Genomic DNA, 22,130 nt, shown 5'->3' on the forward strand with positions numbered 1-22,130 from the left:
TGCAAACTATTCCTTTTTAAAACCATATTCACTCAGCTAATAATTTGCATCACTTTTTACCAAAATTGGAGCAACTTTAAACTTTTGACCCCTGTACAAATTGAAATTGACCTTTGTCACCATTCTTGTTGTTTTTACCCCATAACTCCGGAACATTCATTCACCGATAGCCCAAACTATACCTTTTTGGAATCTTTATGATCAGACAAATAATATGGAATACCTTTCAATATGACTGGAGCATCTTTTAAATTTGACCCGTGTAATTCTTCAATTGACCCCTACTTGGCCGCCTATTGAAAGTTCATGTGGCCACTCAGCATTTTTAAGAGTAATGTCTAAGGAGTACGTGTGCCAAATTTAGTGCTTGCATCACCATTTGAAGTATTTTTTTTTCAGTTATCCACTGCACTATTAACAGATTTTGATATAATTCTCAACAGGTTAGTGAAATCTTAGCAACAAAACAAGACTTAAATCTTGGATAACCTTCATCTGGTTGACTGAGAATCATCATTGATGATCCTTTAATCCTACAGGATTAAAGGAAGCCCCCCCCCCAAAAAAGAAATCTGCTTGTATTTCCTTCAGCAGGTTGGATGAGAGGATTGGGATTGTGTTTCTGAACTATCGCTCCATTTTCCTTCAACAATTTATGTAATTTAGTCACCATGGATCTGGACATCATGATGTTTGACACAGAATACAGAATTTTTCACACTATATACATAAACATTGTTTAAAGGCTAGTTTGGTCAGTAATGAAGATCAAAAGGCAGGATTCATCCCATGATCCCTTAATTAGGATCAAATGTGTGCAATCATGCAATCAATCATAACTCAGTGATCAGGATCACAGGTTACCAATTAGGATCAAATGTCAGCATTCAGGCTCAAAGTCAAGGTCAGGATCACAGGGTCACCATTCAGCATCGAACATTGGTGACTAGGATCAAAGGTCAGCAATCGAATCAAAGTGATGATCAGGATCAGGAAAGTCATGATTGGGACCAAATGTGAGCATTCAGGATGTTGTAATTGTCTGTCTGTAGATGTAATAAATAAAGTTGTACTTTTGGGCAGGGATCAATCAATCAATCAATTTTTTTATATAGCGCCAAATCACAACAAACAGTTGCCCCAAGGCTGTTCCTCTAGAGGCTGGACTTTTGTTTTGGATTATGGAGCTTTGATGGAAATCTGGACTGTACATATATACAATAAAATAAGGCAAAGTAATAGTTTAAAACAGTGAGAAGCTTTTGTATTTTAAGTTTTCATGCAGACGGAGTCTCTGTGGATGTAAAACTTTATTGATGCTCTTAAAACGTCACATTAATCAACAAAAGTGATATTCTTCTTCTTTCATATGTGCTTTAGTACAGACGTTTATACACATGAAATCATAACAACGCTCATCATATTCCAGGAGTCACACGTACCGCGGTCAGCTCGTATGTTGGCTGTGAAAGATATTTATCATATGAAAAAATAAAATAACAAATGTTAAAGGTCGGTGAATGAATGTGCTGGAATAAGTGTTGCTGAAATATTGATCAATAAGAACAAGAATAAATGTGGATTTCTGAAGACAAGGTGAGGATCGATGCAGAAACTGGACTATGTCCCAATTCTGCCACTTCACAAGACTTCTGGCTGCGCACAGAGCTGTGTTTCGGAAGTGGAATTATTGTTCAGTTTTCCAAACTTCTGCCATTTTTCAGAGAAATGAAATTGTTATCCTAATGCCAAATATTTAAGGCACGAAATATTCAGGGTTTCTCGGTGGGCGAGGCTTCAGGTTTTATCACTGGAAGAGCGCAGCACCCTTTGTTTGTCCCAATTCTCATACCACGTGGAACAGGAGTGTTACACAAATACTTCAACGGCTGGGTGTTACCCTATGATGTCACAAAGAGCTGACTGGGATCTAAGTCAGAAATGTGACCACCTTCCTGTCAGTTGGCAGATGTAATGAAGTTTTCCCTGGCTGAGGAATTTGTTCTCCTCGGTGCTCTTCTACTTCACGGAATTGCAATAAATGGCCTTAAAAGCCGATTGACTGGACTCGCCAACACGTTGTGACAGAATATAAACTGAACGATTTCTACATTTACAATAAAAGTATAAAACAAAACATTTTAAGAGGCGCTGGATACTAAACGTACTCAAGCTTTCAAACTCTTTTAAACACTCTGGAATCAAAGTATTGATCCTCAACAACACGGCACCAAACTCAGTGTTTGAAGCTTCCTGGAGGTGGATCACTTTCAGTTTTCAGAGGAGTTGATTCTTGGCTAGTTCCTTTAAAATTCTGTACACGCGGTCCGTCTCGGCGGCTTGACACCTTGTCGATATTCAAGTACTCTCCTCTATTTATCTCAGGGAGTAAAATAAATTAGATGCTCTTTGAACTGCCCTGCAGTTGCAATGTGACCGGTGCTAATAAAACTGTAGACAAACAAACAAACAAACAAAACACAATGGCATCCAAGTACAGCACACTTCATCAGGATAATAATAATAATAAAAAAGAGACGTAACCTGAATTTCAATCGCTTGATTTCATGAAAATGCCAAAAAAGTTGCCCAGCAGTGGACTATATGTGCGTAGATACCCCCCCCCTCCAAATATAAAATATTTTTCTATTTGAACATTAACTACATGAAAATTTTAAAGAGGAAATCCAAAGTCTCACAGACAACCCTCATTAACATTCAAAAACACATTTCAAACATCTTTCTTAAAAACATTTCATCACTGAATGATCAAAAAACAGACAAACACGAAAAGATAATTTCTTTTGTGTAAATTTGATCATGCATGTATCAAATTGTTTGGTTAAAAATGTGTTTTGATAAAAGAAATATCAAAAAGAGGTGAAGAGAAACTTTTTATAAAATGAAAAGCCTCGCTTGAATCAGGTCCTTTTTTTTTAAAAATTGCTTTATAAAATTTTCACCAAGGTTTGGACCATCAGCATCCATTAGTTTGAAGATTTGTGTGTTTGGCAGAGTGTTAACCTCAACTCGCAACTCACAACGGTCCAAGTCAGTAGTTGATAAAGACGATGCAAAAATAAAACAAATTAAAAAATTCCAACACTGCAGTATTCCTGAACAAACTTTAGGTCCTAACATGTTTTGCTGCCCAGCAACAATCCCCCCCCCCCCCCCAAAACGTAGTCTAATCCTTTCCCAGTTAACACCCCTCATTCAGCACGAGAGAAGAACGTCAAGTTAAACGACGTGGAAAATGACTAAAATCAAATTTTCAGCAAGCTAAGAGCCAACAATTTAAAAAAAATTTTTTATAAAGGAAAAAAAAAACAAAAAACAAACAAAAAAAACAAACAAAAAACTTTACAGCCAGAAATGCCGCCATCGACCACCAGGCATCCTTTAAACAAACTGATATTTTGTATTTTCAGCTCTCAGAAATGACCCATTTCTACAGCTGTCACTTTAAATGGAAAGAAGCTACGGCTTGCCATGCCCCCTCTCCACAGGGAGGAGGGGCTAAAACAAACAGTACACAATATGAGCCTGTTAACACAAACCTCAGCAAATATGCAAAGAATGAGGTCAGTAAAATGTCTACTGTTTCTATCATCTCTATTTTCCATTCTCTCGGTTTGTCGTGCCTACGTAAGTTTTCTCTTTGCACATTTACTCTGCCAGACTGTTGGCACAAATAATAAATACCACGGCTGCTGTGGCTGTGGATAGTTTTTGAGGCACTTTTACAACTTTGTCTGCAGAATTTCTGTCAAATGTCACTTGATCAAACACGCAGGAGAAAATTGAAATTTCTACACACAGAAAATTTCTCTTTCAGACTTTGTAGTTTGTGTTACGACATGATATGCACGAGTCTGTAATTACATTTTGAACTATTACAAAAGCCCTTTCAACACCAAACCGGCGCCCCCGTATTGCAGATTTCGGCCCCATAACATGGTGCCTCATGTTGCTGCATCCATGACGCCATGGAACCGTCTTGGGTCCTGAATGGAAACCACTCGAGCAGATAACCGGTCCATCCGCACCTCTCCAAAGTACCCATCTATATATGTTGCAGCCAGGTGAAATGTGGGCGTGTCTTAACTTTTTCCATCCGTAGATAAACACACCACGTCTCCAGAACGACGTAGCTGAACTTCCCTCACAAGGGAAGTCAAACTCCTCATCTGAGTCTTGACCCAAAGACCTTCCAGCAGTACCCAAGGATCCTCCAACGAGAACGAGTATTAATGACATCATGGTTAGCGTTCCAAGTTTCATCAAGTTTCACTACCATACAGTGAGACAGGAAGCACCAGGACCCAAAAACTTGGACCTAAACTCTCCTGCAAAGACATCGGCATCACAAAAACACCTATTTCAAGCGACCTCATGACTCCATAATCTCTTACAAGGCATCTCTTGATCTCAAAGGTCCCAGTGACATAAATGTTTCTACAAGATCAACACTTTCACTGCCTACAGACACACATCCAGGAACCTATTAAAAGTCTGGATCTTAGTCTTGATCCAGGACTATCGCAAACCCAAACACTCACATTCCTCACTCAGCTTCCCAAGTGCTATAATCAAGATATCCATCGATTTCACGAAGATCATACCATCGTCCACAAAGTCATGATCAGCAAACTTTTCCTCGCCAACAATAACGATAATAAAAAATAGTAACATGGGGCTGACCATGTACGATTTGAAGGGGGCGCTGTTTTGGCTCGGACATTCAGAGTGATCGTTTGACATGCCTGTGATTCCGCTTGTGAGGTTAAAATGGTCATTCCAGATATCTGGGTGACAATTTTATCAACACAATAAAATGGATTATTTCTCAGTGTTCATAATGCAATTTTTACTTCTTTACCTGTTCTAACAAGTTCACGAACCACATTTACTAATTGTTTGCCTTTGCAAAGGTTTTACTCGTTGCTTGCTTCCTGTCAAATTTCAGCTAGTTTGTAGTTTGACTTGACGTTCTCGTGGAAGAAATGAAGACCACAAATCTGGGAATTTTAGAGTCCTGGTTTTTTGGCTGATAGCAGAGAATCTTTGGCAGCAAGGCCCAAAGCCTTCACATGGAACGAGCTGGTCAACAGAGCGAGAAGTCTGGCGTCATGAAGTGGGTATATTTTCGGATGGACAAGAGGACGTCTGTGTGACTCAGGGCTGGAGGCTGGGTGGGGGACGTGATGGTGGTGGACACGGAGGCCCTGGGGGTGTGCGGGATGGTGGCGGTCCTGGGAGTAGCTGGCCTGATGAGGGTGATCTGGGTGGAGGAGCGGTGCTGCTGTGAGGCGGAGGAGTGGTGCGGGTCACAGGGCGGTAGTCTGGTGGCGGTGGTGACGGCACATGGATCGGAGCGCGAGGCGGTGCCTTGGCTGCTGCTGCTGACTCATTTTTCACCCTGGTGAAGTTGATACATCGGCCCTAAAAAGAATGAAAGACGCGTAAGAGTCACTCAGGAATCCAAACGACAGTTAAACTTTATTTTGAAGGTCTGATTGAGTTAACTGACAGTGCCGATAAAATGTGTTCACCCACTCCGATTTCAGTTAGATAATAGTGTTTAGTTAGTGAATTACGAGTCACCTGTGTTGATTAATCATTGATCGATGGTGTTCATGTTGTTTAACACAAGAAGAAACAGATGTGCACATAACTGGTGCTCAAATGCTCGCACATGCTAAAAGTAAACATTGTTTATGTTATTCCATATCTTCATAAAGATGAATTAATGTATAAATTAATACCTTCAAAAGCATAAACGTTGACCTCATGACCCCAAAATCAAATAGGCTTCAATGGTAAAAGGGCTCAAACATTCTGTCAAACTGAAAATGTGAGAAAACTACTGAGAGGTTAAAAAAAGACAGAAAACATGGAGAAAGAGAAGCACGGAGCAGTGACGTCCAGTTTCTGGTCTGCTGCTCCGAATCCAGTCCAACATTCTTGGAGGAAAAGAACAACAGATTGAAGCAGTTTTATTGCCTCATGTGGTGACTTAGTGCAGCGGTTCTTTGTTGTTTTGAGGTAAAGCTGCACTTTGGCTCACAGACGTGGCCTCATAACAAAGAGGAACTTTCTGGCCGCTTCTTTTTTTTTTTTGGCTGTTAAAACCTCAAAGTTGCAGCTGTTCTGAATGGAGCTCAAATTTAGGCTCGTTTAGTTCCACAGTTCAGCTTGTGGTGCTGCACAAGAAGGTTAATGACCTTTAAAAGAAAAGTATGTCAATGCTAAAATGTTTGTTGGAAATGTTTAGTTATTTTTATGGCTGAGATACTGTGAGAAACCTGAACAGCAGAATAATACAAAAAAAAAAAAAAACACTTTCTTTTTTTTGGATATTGAGTAAAAAATAATCGTAGTTTTGGGTTTGATCTTCCAGATGTTTTGCCAGGAATCCTGATTCTGGTTCCAGCGGCCCACAGTGCCTCGTTGGGCCTCTGACACAATCAATCCTTGTATTTACTTTGCCCAGATATTTCCCATCTGGTTAATGTAATTTTTTTCTTTAAAACTTCTTGAATTAAATCTGAAAGTTGACGGTACAAATGCACATTGTGTGTTTCATTTCTGCTCCACTGTGATGGAGGACAGAAACAAAAATCTAACGGTCTCGCTGTCCAAATACTTATGGACCGGACTGTGTTCCTGGATTAAAGCAGCCCACACTCTTTGTTCTTTCCTGCTGACCTCCTCCACGCTCGACAGTTTTAGCCAAGGTCATAAAACCGTCTAGACCCATACGTGTGTGAGAGACGTGGTGGGTTAGCGGAGACGGTCCTCCTAGCAGTCGTGGGTCTTTTTGGTGTTACCTCATGTCCTTCAGCTAGCTAACTGTTTCCCTACACTGCTGTATGAGTAAGAGTGAGTCTTAGTGTCCTCGTGTGTGGACTCTGTCTTAGCGGCAGAGACCAGCGTGATTAGACATTGACAGAAATACAACCTGCCTGAGATGCGTTTGACGGGATCAAAGAGTCCAGTCAGTCTGAGGACTGCTGGACGTCCACTGCAGCTTCTTCTTTCAGGACGCATGAGACTAAATTCAAGTTTCAGAAGTTGATGCAAATTCCCGTCTGAAAGAGCTTCTTTTCATTTCGATATTTACCAGCTGTGGAGATGTTGTTTTTTTGTCTGTTAATGCTCCCCGTGTGGGTGGATAGAGGCGCTGCCGCGCTCCTTCCCACTCTTTCCTGCATGTAATTAATCTTTACTCCTAACTGGCCGTGAGCCGGCCTGCCAGATGTTTTCGCCACTCTGTAATAAACCACAAACGTCTTGATTAGGCGACATCATTCGAGTGGAAAGAGAGACGCGATTTCTTCTAGAACAGCAGTGCTGCATCATGCAGTCTTCACTAAAAGCTTCCTAATTTCCTCTGAGTGAAACCTAAAGCAGCGTCTCTTTAATCTGGTTGCCATCTTGTGTGAATGATGATGTCATTGTGAGGATGGCTGTCATGGTGACGTTCTCGTCTCATTTGGTGAGTCTTACATGTGGACCGCCTGTTTATGAGAAATAAGACAAAAAGGAAACCTTTCTGCCAATAAGGAGCGATTTTTTTTTCTCGATATATGTGGCCAAGCCCTCATTAAGCAAAACAGAAACGATGAAGAAATCATCTCATCTCACCGCGGCGACAAGGCGCTCGTCAGACTTCCACCAGATTCTGTATGCAGCAATTTTAATAAAGTTCACTTTCACACGGTTAAAATTCTCTCCGCCTCTCGCCGTTTGTTTACTTGTGGAGCTCTGAGCTTCACCTGCAGAGACAGCGCTCAGGGATTGAACCTGCACCACGTGTCCGACCTGAGATTGAGACGTTTTTCAGGCATTTGCACTGAAAACACGACGGAGCTGCAGCTCTGGTTTTTTTCATGTTCCGTTTCTGGCATCTGAGGTAATCTAAAACAGGTGTGTGAGGTGAGGAGTTTGGCCAGCTGAGGTGTAAGTGAGCACTGAAATGTAGGGAGTGAAGGGAGGCGTGGGGGGGGTGGGGCAGATGGAGGACAGGATGACGGTCTGAGTCATGGCTACAGGTGCAGGAACCTGAGAAGACTGTTGTGTGTTGGGGGGTGTGGCTGGATATTTTGGTGTTCTTTTCTTTTCTTTGCTCTCCAGGTGGCATGCGAACTGATTTGTCTGTGGAGAAGGTGCTGGCTGAAGAATCCTTCACCCTCATCATCATGTGCAGCACCTGTGAATGGTGCTCACATGCAACCTTAAAGACTTTCAGCTGAAGCAGATAATTAGATGGCGTTCTGCATTTAAGTCATGTGTGATTCAAGCAGAACTGCCGGGAACTCGACCTTGTGATGTTCGTTTGTGAGACGTTGAGGACCGCGCCTGGGTTTGACACATCGAGCCCGTGAAGCAAGGAAGGGTGAGGGACACATGCTGTCAGCACACATCAAAGGTGATTAAGTGTTTGACTAATTGTTGATAGTAACTTGGTATTTTGTTATGCAGTATACTTGAATTGTGATGAGGATTGTGCAGCTTGCTTCTCACTGCTGTGGCATGCGGACAAGTGGTCCTCCACCTGTTGTGAGAAGCTGCTCATTTGCATAAAGCTTAAAATTCAGACCTGCATGTGTTGCTGATAGTGTGTGTCTTTTGAAGGATATTAGTTGTAACTGCTGACTTACCTCACCTCTTCTGTGCTTCGCAGGGGGTCGGTTTGTCGTGTCCACCTGGGGGGTGTTTGGCGGTGGTAGTGGGTCCAGGAGCGCCGGGCTTCGATCCTTTTGGGCGCTGGAGAGCGTGCCAGCCTTCACTCCACCAGAGGGACGCTTTTTCAGTTCTTGCACTTTATTATGCACCAGTGGGTGTAATAAATATATTGTTTTTGGAACCGCTTTTCTGGTTATTTGTAGCGCTGGGTTCCGTCTGACGCAGGTCCGCTCCTCAACCCGCGTCGACACATAACAAAGACTATTTTAAAAGGGACCCAAATGATTTTCTCACAAGTTTTATAGTATATTCTCACATGTGGGTGGATCATCACACAGTTAACTACTGAACTGGAAAAAAAAATAAAAAATAAATCCCCCCCACCCACACACACACTATATACTCAACAAAAATATAAACGCAACACTTTTGGTTTTGCTCCCATTTTGTATGAGATGAACTCAAAGATCTAAAACTTTTTCCACATACACAATATCACCATTTCCCTCAAATATTGTTCACAAACCAGTCTAAATCTGTGATAGTGAGCACTTCTCCTTTGCTGAGATAATCCATCCCACCTCACAGGTGTGCCATACCAAGATGCTGATTAGACACCATGATTAGTGCACAGGTGTGCCTTAGACTGCCCACAATAAAAGGCCACTCTGAAAGGTGCAGTTTTATCACACAGCACAATGACACAGATGTCGCAAGATTTGAGGGAGCGTGCAATTGGCATGCTGACAGCAGGAATGTCAACCAGACCTGTTGCTCGTGTATTGAATGTTCATTTCTCTACCATAAGCCGTCTCCAAAGGCGTTTCAGAGAATTTGGCAGTACATCCAACCAGTCTCACAACCGCAGACCGCATGTAACCACACCAGCCCAGGACCTCCACATCCAGCATGTTCACCTCCAAGATCGTCTGAGACCAGCCACTCGGACAGCTGCTGAAACAATCGGTTTGCATAACCAAAGAATTTCTGCACAAACTGTCAGAAACCGTTTCAGGGAAGCTCATCTGCATGCTCGTCGTCCTCATCGGGGTCTCGACCTGACTCCAGTTCGTCGTCGTAACCGACTTGAGTGGGCAAATGCTCACATTTGCTGGCGTTTGGCACGTTGGAGAGGTGTTCTCTTCACGGATGATGCAAAGGAGATGTGTTGCACTGCATGAGGCAAATGGTGGTCACACCAGATACTGACTGGTATCCCCCCCCCAATAAAACAAAACTGCACCTTTCAGAGTGGCCTTTTATTGTGGGCAGTCTAAGGCACACCTGTGCACTAATCATGGTGTCTAATCAGCATCTTGGTATGGCACACCTGTGAGGTGGGATGGATTATCTCAGCAAAGGAGAAGTGCTCACTATCACAGATTTTGACTGGTTTGTGAACAATATTTGAGGGAAATGGTGATATTGTGTATGTGGAAAAAGTTTTAGATCTTTGAGTTCATCTCATACAAAATGGGAGCAAAACCAAAAGTGTTGCGTTTATATTTTTGTTGAGTGGGATATAAAATAGTGGTGCTGGTTTAAACCCTGGGGTATTTGGGGCTACATCAGACTATACCGGTCTAGTCCAGATTATATGATCTAATCTGAGTTACACCCCTCTAATCCAGATTATATCCATCTAATATACATTATACCCCCTAATCCAGAGAGTATAGGCAGGGTGGAGAAAGGTGGCAGATGTGATTTATGACCAAAGAATATCAGCAAGAGTGAAGGAGAACGTTTACAAGACAGCAGTGAGACCAGCTATGCTGGACGGCTTAGAGACTGTGACACTAACAAAAAGACAGGAGGCGGAGCTGAAGATGTTGTGATTCTCTTTGGGAGTGACGAGGATGGACAGGATTAGGAATGAACATATCAAAGGGACAGCGCAGAGACAAAGTCAGATGGTTTGGACATGTGCAGAGGAGGGACCCAGGGTATATAGGGAGAAGGATGCTGAGGATGAAGCCACCAGGCAGGAGGAGAAGAGGGAGGCCAAAGAGGAGGTTTATGGATGTGCTGAGAGAGGACATGCAGGTGGTTGGTGAGACAGAGGAAGATACAGAGGACAGGGTGAAATGGAAACGACTGATCTGCTGTGGCGTCCCCTAATGGGAGCAGTTGAAAGAAGAAGAATAAACCTCCAACATACCACAGCCTTTAATCTCCATAAATGGAGGACACATGGTTATAAATCTGCAAAGCAAGACACTACCAAGTGCAACATCAGGCCTATAAAAATCTCACATGTGAACACGGACACAAATAAAGAGGAGAAGTTCAAAAACAGGCAGTGGGTCACACTGCAGGAGGTGAGGGTGCAGCCAGAAGCTTCTGATGAAGTGAAATGTTGAGGTACTCACATGATCCCCAGGTCGGGGTCTCATCAGGGAGACTTGGTCATAGCCACGGCGGAACAGAGCCAAGATAGCATCCAGTTTTCCCTGAACGGAACCAAACGGAAGCACAGGTTAAGAATTTATCTCTTTAACCCAAAACATCAATTACTAATAACGTTTTAATATCACTTTTACTGTTTCAACAAAAAGTAGGAAGTTTACAAAAAGAAGTAGATTTGTGGTGAATAATTCCCCCACCCTCACAAAAACAGCACGACTGCACCTAATCTGATTCATTTCTTATTCAAGGTGCTACAAACACAATCAGACCGATTTTTTTTTTGTCCTCCATCAGTTTGTCGGCATGAAACATCACAACGGGCGAATGAGGACGTCTACAGGAAAATGTTTTCCCTCAAGATCCAGATGATTTCATGTCGTTTGGTAGACATTAGTTAGGAAAATGTGCTCATTGTTTGTTCTTTTAAAACACCGAGTCAAAGTCTGGTTCCAGACGGGACTGATGTGGCAGAACTGATGCGGTGCAGAGAGTTTTCTGGGTGTGAACAGTGTGGCTTTAAAACATTGTTTTCATGAAAAGATGCCCTAAATTCCAGTGCCGTGCAGCCGAGTGATGCAGATGATACTTTAAGGCATTATTTACCCATTAAATTAATCAAATCAAATCAATCAATTTTATTTATATAGCGCCAAATCACAACAAACAGTTGCCCCAAGGCACTTTATATTGTAAGGCAAGGCCATACAATAATTACGGAAAAACCCCAACGATCAAAACGACCCCCTGTGAGCAAGCACTTGGCAACAGTGGGAAGGAAAAACTCCCTTTTAACAGGAAGAAACCTCCAGCAGAACCAGGCTCAGGGAGGGGCAGTCTTCTGCTGGGACTGGTTGGGGCTGAGGGAGAGAACCAGGAAAAAGACATGCTGTGGAGGGGAGCAGAGATCAATCACTAAATGATTAAATGCAGAGTGGTGCATACAGAGCAAAAAGAGAAAGAAACACTCAGTGCATCATGGGAACCCCCCAGCAGTCTAAGTCTATAGCAGCATAACTAAGGGATGGTTCAGGGTCACCTGATCCAGCCCTAACTATAAGCTTTAGCAAAAAGGAAAGTTTTAAGCCTAATCTTAAAAGTAGAGAGGGTGTCTGTCTCCCTGATCTGAATGGGGAGCTGGTTCCACAGGAGAGGAGGCTGAAAGCTGAAGGCTCTGCCTCCCATTCTACTCTTACAAACCCTAGGAACTACAAGTAAGCCTGCAGTCTGAGAGCGAAGCGCTCTATTGGGGTGATATGGTACTATGAGGTCCCTAAGATAAGATGGGACCTGATTATTCAAAACCTTATAAGTAAGAAGAAGAATTTTAAATTCTATTCTAGAATTAACAGGAAGCCAATGAAGAGAGGCCAATATGAGTGAGATATGCTCTCTCCTTCTAGTCCCCGTCAGTACTCTAGCTGCAGCATTTTGAACTAACTGAAGGCTTTTCAGGGAACGTTTAGGACAACCTGATAATAATGAATTACAATAGTCCAGCCTAGAGGAAATAAATGCATGAATTAGTTTTTCAGCATCACTCTGAGACAAGACCTTTCTAATTTTAGAGATATTGCGCAAATGCAAAAAAGCAGTCCTACATATTTGTTTAATATGCGCTTTGAATGACATATCCTGATCAAAAATGACTCCAAGATTTCTCACAGTATTACTAGAGGTCAGGGTAATGCCATCCAGAGTAAGGATCTGGTTAGACACCATGTTTCTAAGATTTGTGGGGCCAAGTACAATAACTTCAGTTTTATCTGAGTTTAAAAGCAGGAAATTAGAGGTCATCCATGTCTTTATGTCTGTAAGACAATCCTGCAGTTTAGCTAATTGGTGTGTGTCCTCTGGCTTCATGGATAGATAAAGCTGGGTATCATCTGCGTAACAATGAAAATTTAAGCAATGCGTCTAATAATACTGCCTAAGGGAAACCAGTCTGTGAAGAAGATTCCCCATTTACATGAACAAATTGTAATCTATTAGATAAATATGATTCAAACCACCGCAGCGCAGTGCCTTTAATCCCTATGGCATGCTCTAATCTCTGTAATAAAATTTTATGGTCAACAGTATCAAAAGCAGCACTGAGGTCTAACAGAACAAGCACAGAGATGAGTCCACTGTCTGAGGCCATAAGAAGATCATTTGTAATCTTCACTAATGCTGTTTCTGTACTATGATGAATTCTAAAATCTGACTGAAACTCTTCAAATAGACCATTCCTCTGCAGATGATCAGTTAGCTGTTTTACAACTACCCTTTCAAGAATTTTTGAGAGAAAAGGAAGGTTGGAGATTGGCCTATAATTAGCTAAGATAGCTGGGTCAAGTGATGGCTTTTTAAGTAATGGTTTAATTACTGCCACCTTAAAAGCCTGTGGTACATAGCCAACTAATAAAGATAGATTGATCATATTTAAGATCGAAGCATTAATTAATGGTAGGGCTTCCTTGAGCAGCCTGGTAGGAATGGGGTCTAATAGACATGTTGATGGTTTGGAGGAAGTAACTAATGAAAATAACTCAGACAGAACAATCTGAGAGAAAGAGTCTAACCAAATACCGGCATCACTGAAAGCAGCCAAAGATAACGATACTGTTGTGTGTTGGGGGGGGCGTGGCTGGATGTTTTGGTGTTCTTTTCTTTTCTTTGCTCTCCAGGTGGCATGAGGGCTGATTTGTCTGTGAAGAAGGTGCTGGCTGAAGAGTCTTCACCCTCATCAACATCATGGAAAGCACCTGTGCTTGGTGCTCACGTGCAACCTGGACGACTTGCAGCTGAAGCAGATAATTGGATGGCGTTCTGCATTTAAGTCATGTGTGATTCAAGCAGAACTGCCGGGAACTCGACCTTGTGACGTTCGTTTGTGAGACGCTGAGGACCGCGCCTGGGTTTGACACATCGAGCCCGTGAAGCAGGGAGGGGTGAGGACACATGCTGTCAGCACACACGAAAGGTAATTAAGTGTTTAGGTACTTGTTGATAGTAATTTGGTGTTTTGTTACACAGTATACTGGAATTGTAAAGAGAATTGCGCAGTTTGCTTCTCACTGCTGTGGCGTGAAGGATAAGTGATCCTCCACTTGTTGTGAGAAGCTGCTCATTTGCATAAAGTAAAAAAAAAGGGACACTGACCTGAGTGTGTTGCTGGCAGCGTGTGTTTATTAGAAGATATAGTTGTATCTGTTGACTTACCTCACCGTCTCTTTGCTTCACAGAGAATTAGTTTGTCGTGTCCACCTGGGGGGTGTTTGGCGGTGGTAGGAAGTCCAGGAGCGCCGTCTTTAATCCTTGCGGGCGCTGGAGAGCGGGCCACGAATCACTCCACCAGAGGGACGTTGTTTTTTATGTTTTTACACTTTTAAACACAGGTGTATAATAAATAGTTTTTGTTTGGAACCGCTTTCTGGTTATTTTTAGCGCTGGGTCCTGTCTGACGCAGGTTCGCTCCTCAATCCGCGTCGACACATAACAGAAGTTCCCGGCCATTCCATAATGGACCCAGCGGCAGAGGCGGTTCCTTTTGCCGAAAAGATTCAAGAACACTTGGAGAAAATATGGGAGCAATTACAGCACCTCGCAAATCAAATTAAACAAACAGACGCCCGTGTTACGGAGCTTGCAGCTCAAGCCGTTCCGCTTCCTGCAGCATTACGGGGCATGTTTGTAGACGGGTTAAATGAGTCATTAAAAGACGAGCTGGCGGTCCGTGATGAGCCAAACGATTTAGACGAGCTAATATCGTTGGTGATTCGTCTAGATGATTGGATGAAGGAGCGTGGACGCGAGAGAGGACGCCCATCAGAGCGGTTTTTTTTGTCTCTGGGCTTTCCCCGACACAAAGCTGGGCCACCTCTTCTTCGCCCCACTGAGGCTCCTCCGACGGGACCTCCGGCTCCTCCTATTGACGAGCCCATGCAGCTCGGACGAGTCGAGATTCCTGTATTGCCCCGACACGTAAGCGTCAAGAGAAATAACGGTGACGTAACTCCAAGTGTTCTTGGACAGGCAACAGAACCCACATAACAAAAAAAAAAAAAAAAAAAAAAAAAAAAAATTTCTAGCACACGTAAATGTTTGGTTTCTTTAATCAGGGGTTATACTTGTTTGGGGAGGTAGGGGCGTATCTGGTGGAGTGATAGGCGGTCAGAAGCCCGCCTGGGCTCACTTACCTGTCAATTGTGTATGTGTTTTTAGGTATTTTCTGTTTGGGTTGTTGGGTCGTTTTGTTTTGTTGTTTTTTATTTCTCTACATTCCTAACCCCAACCTCACTTGCCCTTAGACCGCTTGTCTTGTGGGTTGTGGGGTGGTGCAGGTTGGTCACGCTGAGCATTCTCAGAAGACCTCTGCACCTAGGTGGGGGGTGTTAGAGGCGTTCTTTTTGGTTTGGTTAGGGCCCGGTTCCACTCCAGCCTCGGTGAGCCTTTGGACCGATTGTCATGGGTGTTGCCGGGGTGTGGTGCAGCGGAGACATGCCTCAGTCGGAGGGGTGGGCCGATCTGTTGCTGTTTGCCATTTCGGTAGTTCCACCCCTCCCGAGTGGCTGGGGTATGGTCGAGTTGGGGCACCGGACGTATTTCCGGTTCTCCGCTGCGCTTTGGGGTTGGAGCTGGGTTAGTTTTTACCTGTTCCCTTCTCCGGCTTACTATTTTGAGCCGTTTGCCAAAATAGAGCCGCCAAAGGGCTCTGGGAGGGACCTGGGGTCTTTCGGGGTGCCGGGGAGGGCAACGGGGTTTATGGTCGTTTTATATCCCCCCGGGGTTGTTTTTGGTTGTCCTCCGGGGGTTGGTTTTTGGTTTTATTTTGTTTCCTTCCGGGTTCCGCCTCCAGGGTTGATGGGACGGTCCTCTGGGGGGGAATTGGCTTGGGACCGGCCGGCCAAGTGTGACCGGATCTGGGGTTCCGGGGTTGTGGGGAGGGTGCCTCCTGGGGTTGATGATACGGTCCCCTGGGGGGCACCGTTTCACTCCATGTATACCTGGGGACCTTTGTGGGATCACGGTTTTGGCTGTTCCTCCTGGAACTGGCAATGAAGGCCTTCTGAGGGGGGGTTGGGCTCTGCAGGTCATTCTGGGGGGTTGTTTGTTATTTTTCTTTTATGCATCTACGTTTGTACTGTGTTGTGGGACTGTGTTGGGTTTTTGTGTTTTGGAGTTTTTCTTTTCCTCCCGGGGTTTGATGGGACGGTCCCCTGGGGAGGTTTTGGGTGGGTTTTATGTTTTTTTTGTGTGAGTGGACTTGTTCTGGGGAATGTTTTGGGGCTTTTGTTGATTCCAGCCGGCCTTCCAGCTGCGGTGCCTGTCTTGCCGTCTGCTTCCTGACGTGGGCCCCGGAGGGAGGGGCTGTTCTCGGGCCTGGTCTGTTCGGTCGCCGGGAGGCTTCCCGTTGATGGGGGGGTACTGTTGTGTGTTGGGGGGGGCGTGGCTGGATGTTTTGGTGTTCTTTTCTTTTCTTTGCTCTCCAGGTGGCATGAGGGCTGATTTGTCTGTGAAGAAGGTGCTGGCTGAAGAGTCTTCACCCTCATCAACATCATGGAAAGCACCTGTGCTTGGTGCTCATGTGCAACCTGGACGACTTGCAGCTGAAGCAGATAATTGGATGGCGTTCTGCATTTAAGTCATGTGTGATTCAAGCAGAACTGCCGGGAACTCGACCTTGTGACGTTCGTTTGTGAGACGCTGAGGACCGCGCCTGGGTTTGACACATCGAGCCCGTGAAGCAGGGAGGGGTGAGGACACATGCTGTCAGCACACACGAAAGGTAATTAAGTGTTTAGGTACTTGTTGATAGTAACTTGGTGTTTTGTTACACAGTATACTGGAATTGTAAAGAGAATTGCGCAGTTTGCTTCTCACTGCTGTGGCTTGAAGGATAAGTGATCCTCCACTTGTTGTGAGAAGCTGCTCATTTGCATAAAGTAAAAAAAAAGGGACACTGACCTGAGTGTGTTGCTGGCAGCGTGTGTTTATTAGAAGATATAGTTGTATCTGTTGACTTACCTCACCGTCTCTTTGCTTCACAGAGAATCAGTTTGTCGTGTCCACCTGGGGGGTGTTTGGCGGTGGTAGGAAGTCCAGGAGCGCCGGCTTTAATCCTTGCGGGCGCTGGAGAGCGAGCCACGAATCACTCCACCAGAGGGACGTTGTTTTTTATGTTTTTACACTTTTAAACACAGGTGTATAATAAATAGTTTTTGTTTGGAACCGCTTTCTGGTTATTTTTAGCGCTGGGTCCTGTCTGACGCAGGTTCGCTCCTCAATCCGCGTCGACACATAACAGATACGTCTTTGGGATGGTTATGAGTAATTTTTTCTCTAATAGTTAAAATTTTATTAGCAAAGAAAGTCATGAAGTCATTACTAGTTAAAGTTAAAGGAATACTCGGCTCAATAGAGCTCTGACTCTTTGTCAGCCTGGCTACAGTGCTGAAAAGAAACCTGGGGTTGTTCTTATTTTCTTCAATTAGTGATGAGTAGTAAGATGTCCTAGCTTTACGGAGGGCTTTTTTATAGAGCAACAGACTCTTTTTCCAGGCTAAGTGAAGATCTTCTAAATTAGTGAGACGCCATTTCTTCACCAACTTACGGGTTATCTGCTTTAAGCTGCGAGTTTGTGAGTTATACCACGGAGTCAGGCACTTCTGATTTAAAGCTCTCTTTTTCAGAGGAGCTACAGCATCCAAAGTTGTCTTCAATGAGGATGTAAAACTATTGACGAGATACTCTATCTCACTTACAGAGTTTAGGTAGCTACTCTGCACTGTGTTGGTATATGGCATTAGAGAACATAAAGAAGGAATCATATCCTTAAACCTAGTTACAGCGCTTTCTGAAAGACTTCTAGTGTAATGAACTGGGTAGTCCATCAGAGTAAATGTAAATGTTATTAAGAAATGATCAGACAGAAGGGAGTTTTCAGGGAATACTGTTAAGTCTTCAATTTCCATACCATAATTCAGAACAAGATCTAAGATATGATTAAAGTGGTGGGTGGACTCATTTACATTTTGAGCAAAGCCAATTGAGTCTAATAATAGATTAAATGCAGTGTTGAGGCTGTCATTCTCAGCATCTGTGTGGATGTTAAAATCGCCCACTACAATTATCTTATCTGAGCTAAGCACTAAGTCAGACAAAAGGTCTGAAAATTCACAGAGACACTCACAGTAATTACATAATCACAAATTAAGATGTAATCTAAATGTATAAAGTAGGGGCACAATGATACACTTGTCACTATCCTATACCTATCACCATTCACATCAATTACATATAATCTTTGGTAAATGTTTCCATAAACAAGTTATGGTGAATAGATTAGATTGTAATCCTCTGTGTTATCTGTTTCCAATTTGTATCTTTTATAAATCTTTGTAAGTGGTCATTATTTCTTCCATGCAGTAGCTGACTTGTCAAGGTATCACGATACGATGTGATACAGGCCCCTGTGGTACAATTATAGCACAATAAGCGATGTATCGTCCCACCCCTAGTATAACGTGATAAACGCTGACTTCAATCCATGTGAGTTTAACGGAGCAATGAGAATTTTTGTTCCTCGCTCTCAGAGCTGTACACTCATATGACCTGCTCTGACCGGGGCACGAGTGCGTGAGCCCAGCAGGAGTCGAAGGGTTTTAGCCGGTAGCACGGAGCAGCATATTTGGGGGGAAAATGTGGTCATGAATTCGGTACTATGCTGGTGATTTTGATGGATTTATTGTTAACACCTGAAATTTAAATATAACACAATGCTAAAATACCCGCGGCCACATGAGCATAACAATAGGAAACAGAACATGACCTTTTGACCTCTTAAAATAGGTCAAGGTAAGCCACCTTTGAACTTGACTGAGGTCTGTGTCCCAAGAATGTTCTATGTGAATTTGAAGACTCTGGCAGTAACAGGACTGGAGTTATGCTGAGCACAGACAGACAAACGGACAGACGCCAGGTCTTCACAATACCCGATGGCTCTATTTTGGCCATTGGAAAACAGAAAAGGCACCATTGTTAAAACAATAATAAATATAAATATTGTAATGTTTCATTATACGGTCGCGCACGCGTCGGCTCATACACTGCTAGAAAAAAAGGCCCATCGTTTTTATGATGCATGAGCCTTTGGCTCACTGACATTATTTTTATGCAGGAACATCCCTGCAGCCAACTCCTACATTTTTCAGCCGGCAGCCGTTAGAAGCTTCTCACAACTGCAGACTGCTGTCTGACACAGTGGTGTGCCTACTAATGTGTTAACTAGGGGGCAGTGTTAGCACTCACTGTACAGAAAACCACAGAAGAAGTCTGGAAAGGGAATGCCTGTTTCACTGCACCAACAAACACTGCTGATATGAACAAAAACAATTCTTTTACCTGTGCAAAAAACACTGTGCAAGAGATTCGTAGAAATAAACAAGTCTGCAGAAACGGAAAGAGGGGCACAGAGGCAGAGGAGGGCGGAGCCACAGAGACACACCTCTTTTTGTAAAGTTAGGCCACACAGTACTGTAGCGTACGCTGGACTCTTTTCCCATGTTGGGCACAGGGTGAAGGTAATCGTGAACACATGAGTCTGAGGTTCTTTGTTTTCGTGATTAAGCTGTTAATCAGATTTTTCTCTTCTTGTTTGTATCAGAAAGATCAAGTATTAAATGGTTTGGCATCTGAGCGAGACCTGATGTCTAATCCAGAGAAAATGTTATCATTGTCCTGAATGTTTTTCCTCCCACGAGCCTCATGTTGGAAAAAGTGGAGGCTGATTAGAGTTTTTATGGAGCCAGAGCGCGCTGCCTTGTTGTAAACCAGCTGTGTTGCATAACATGAGCTGTAATCTGAGGCTAACGCCGCCGTGATGTCACACAGGTGAACGGCACTCAAAACGCTTATCAGATGATCTCTGACCGTGTGACTGTGTTACTGCTCGAGATGCAGTATCTTGGGTCTTGCTCATAAATAAGGGGAAAGACAGAGCATGAGATGGAACCCGTTCAAAAAAACCAGAACCTTCTGTGAAGAAGCTGTATCAGTGTGGACTTTGAGTTTTCTCTCCAGGTTGTGAATCACTGCAGTATGACGCTGATTCACAGCATCTCCCGTGTGAACGTAGCAGTGTGTACTTACAAAGAAGTACTGCAGCACAAAGTACCGCGGCTGAATGAAAGGCTGGTGTTGTTACTGTGATGTACGAGTAAAAGCAAAAACATTCATGACGCCAGGTCCCATAATGCCTCACTGTCTTCAGCTAATAGTACTTTGGTCACATGTGCGTGTTAAAGGTGAATCAGGTCAGAACCAGCAGACGACTCTCTTATGTCAGAATAAACCGTCGCTGTTTGACACCAAAAAAACGCAGAGCTCAATCTACAAAGAAGATGGAGTTCCTCATAAATCACTGATGGGAAGTTCTGCATAAGTACAAACCAAAATCCATGACTGTAAATCAAATACTGTATTTTATGGGCTATAAGTCATATTTTGTTCACTAGTTTGGGAGGTTCTTCGTTTTACATATGACAAAATACGGCATTATCATCTATGGCCACAAGGTGGCACCATCTACATACGTGACAAGCTTCTCCTGCGTACTGACTGAGTTACTGTGAATCACACTCTGGAGCAGAAAAAGGAGAAACACCACCTCTGAACAAGAAAAATGTTCTTAATCTTAGAGAATGAATACATTTAATAAATCATGCTCTCAACCTGAAAGACTCTGAAATAACTTATACTGGCAGCACAGTGGCTTAATGGTCAGCACTTGCCTTACAGCAAGTAGGTTGTGGGTTCGCTTCCCACCTGGGGCCTTTCTGTGTGGAGTTTCCCTGTTCTCCCTGTGTTTGTGTGGGTTCTCTCTGGGTGCTCCAGCTTCCTCCCACCTCCAAAGTCATGCATCTTAGGTGAATCAGAAACTTTAAATCGACTGTAGGTCCGTGTGTGTGTTTGTCTGTCTATACGTGGCCCGTAGGATAGACTGGTGTCCTGTCCGGGGTGTACCATGCCTCACACCCTATGACTGCTGGGAAAGGCTCCAGCTGCCCCCCTGTGACACTCAACTGGAGCAAGTTGGTATGTTTAGTGGCCAAAAGAAGCAGTTTACTCATATGTGGTACCTAGTACAACAACAGGGGTGGTTACCAAGCAATTAAGTGCACTTGTTTCTAGTGCAGAAGTTTCCCGGTTCAAACCCACCCTTGCCCATTCTCCATGTAATATGGAGATCCATCAGGAAGGGCATCTGGAGTAAATCCTGTGCCAAATCAACATGTAGATCCACCTCAGATCTGCTGTGGTGACCCTCGACTGAAAACAAGGGAGAAGCCAAAGGGACTTACTTTACAATAACAATTAGCTCATTAGCTTCTGCTTCCTAATGTGGTGTTTGCGTTATGAATGATTTATGCACCATTTAAATTAATTTTGCTTCTTGCTGCATGAAATGGTAGTGGCACATTCAACAAATAAATACTCCGGTGCGATTTATAATCTGGACAAAATGGTAAATGCTAAAACAGTACGTCTGTCAAGTAAATGAAAGATCTGAGAAGTGAGTTTGATTGTTTTACCTGGATAGGACTGTACCACTTCCGGCTCTGTGGCGGCTTCTTGTTGTGAGGTTTTTTAGGCTTGGGCTCGAAGGGTTCGTACTCCTGCTCCGGCATTTTCACGACAGCATTCTTAGGCTTCTCCAGCTTTGCCCCCTCCTCGGTAGAGCCCTTTCCTCCCCAACGCACCTACAATTATTTATACAGAGTAACACAAAATAAAGTGATCTGAAAGACCACTGCACTCAAGTGCATCTGTTTTGCCACAGTCTCACCTCCATCCGTTTTATTCCTCCAATTCCTCTCCCTCCGTAATACGAGGCATCCACAGTAGGCCACTTCTTCTTTGGAAGGCCGTCTTCATCATCTGACTCCTAAAACACACACACACCAAAAATGAAGAAGATTCAATAATCTTTACTGTCATGTGGGTGGTGCACATAATCACTTTTTTTTTTTAATATAAATGCAGGTTTAGGG

At 43.5% G+C, this 22,130-nt stretch overlaps 1 protein-coding gene across 1 annotated transcript in view; it reads right to left on the bottom strand.

The window, feature by feature from the left end:
* Positions 1–1,291: 1,291 nt before the first annotated feature.
* Positions 1,292–22,130, bottom strand: part of antxr1c (ANTXR cell adhesion molecule 1c) — a 63,677-nt gene continuing 42,838 nt past the window's right edge. The window contains exons 15-18 of the mRNA XM_034193730.1: positions 21,926–22,024; positions 21,672–21,839; positions 11,064–11,144; positions 1,292–5,445 (exon numbers count right to left, since the gene is read on the bottom strand). Coding sequence (XP_034049621.1) covers positions 5,179–5,445; positions 11,064–11,144; positions 21,672–21,839; positions 21,926–22,024 — 615 coding nt within the window. The 3' untranslated portion in view covers positions 1,292–5,178. The remainder of the gene's footprint in view (positions 5,446–11,063; positions 11,145–21,671; positions 21,840–21,925; positions 22,025–22,130) is intronic.

The sequence above is a fragment of the Thalassophryne amazonica genome, chromosome 18 (genome assembly GCF_902500255.1).
Source record: "Thalassophryne amazonica chromosome 18, fThaAma1.1, whole genome shotgun sequence".
Lineage (NCBI taxonomy): Eukaryota > Metazoa > Chordata > Actinopteri > Batrachoidiformes > Batrachoididae > Thalassophryne > Thalassophryne amazonica.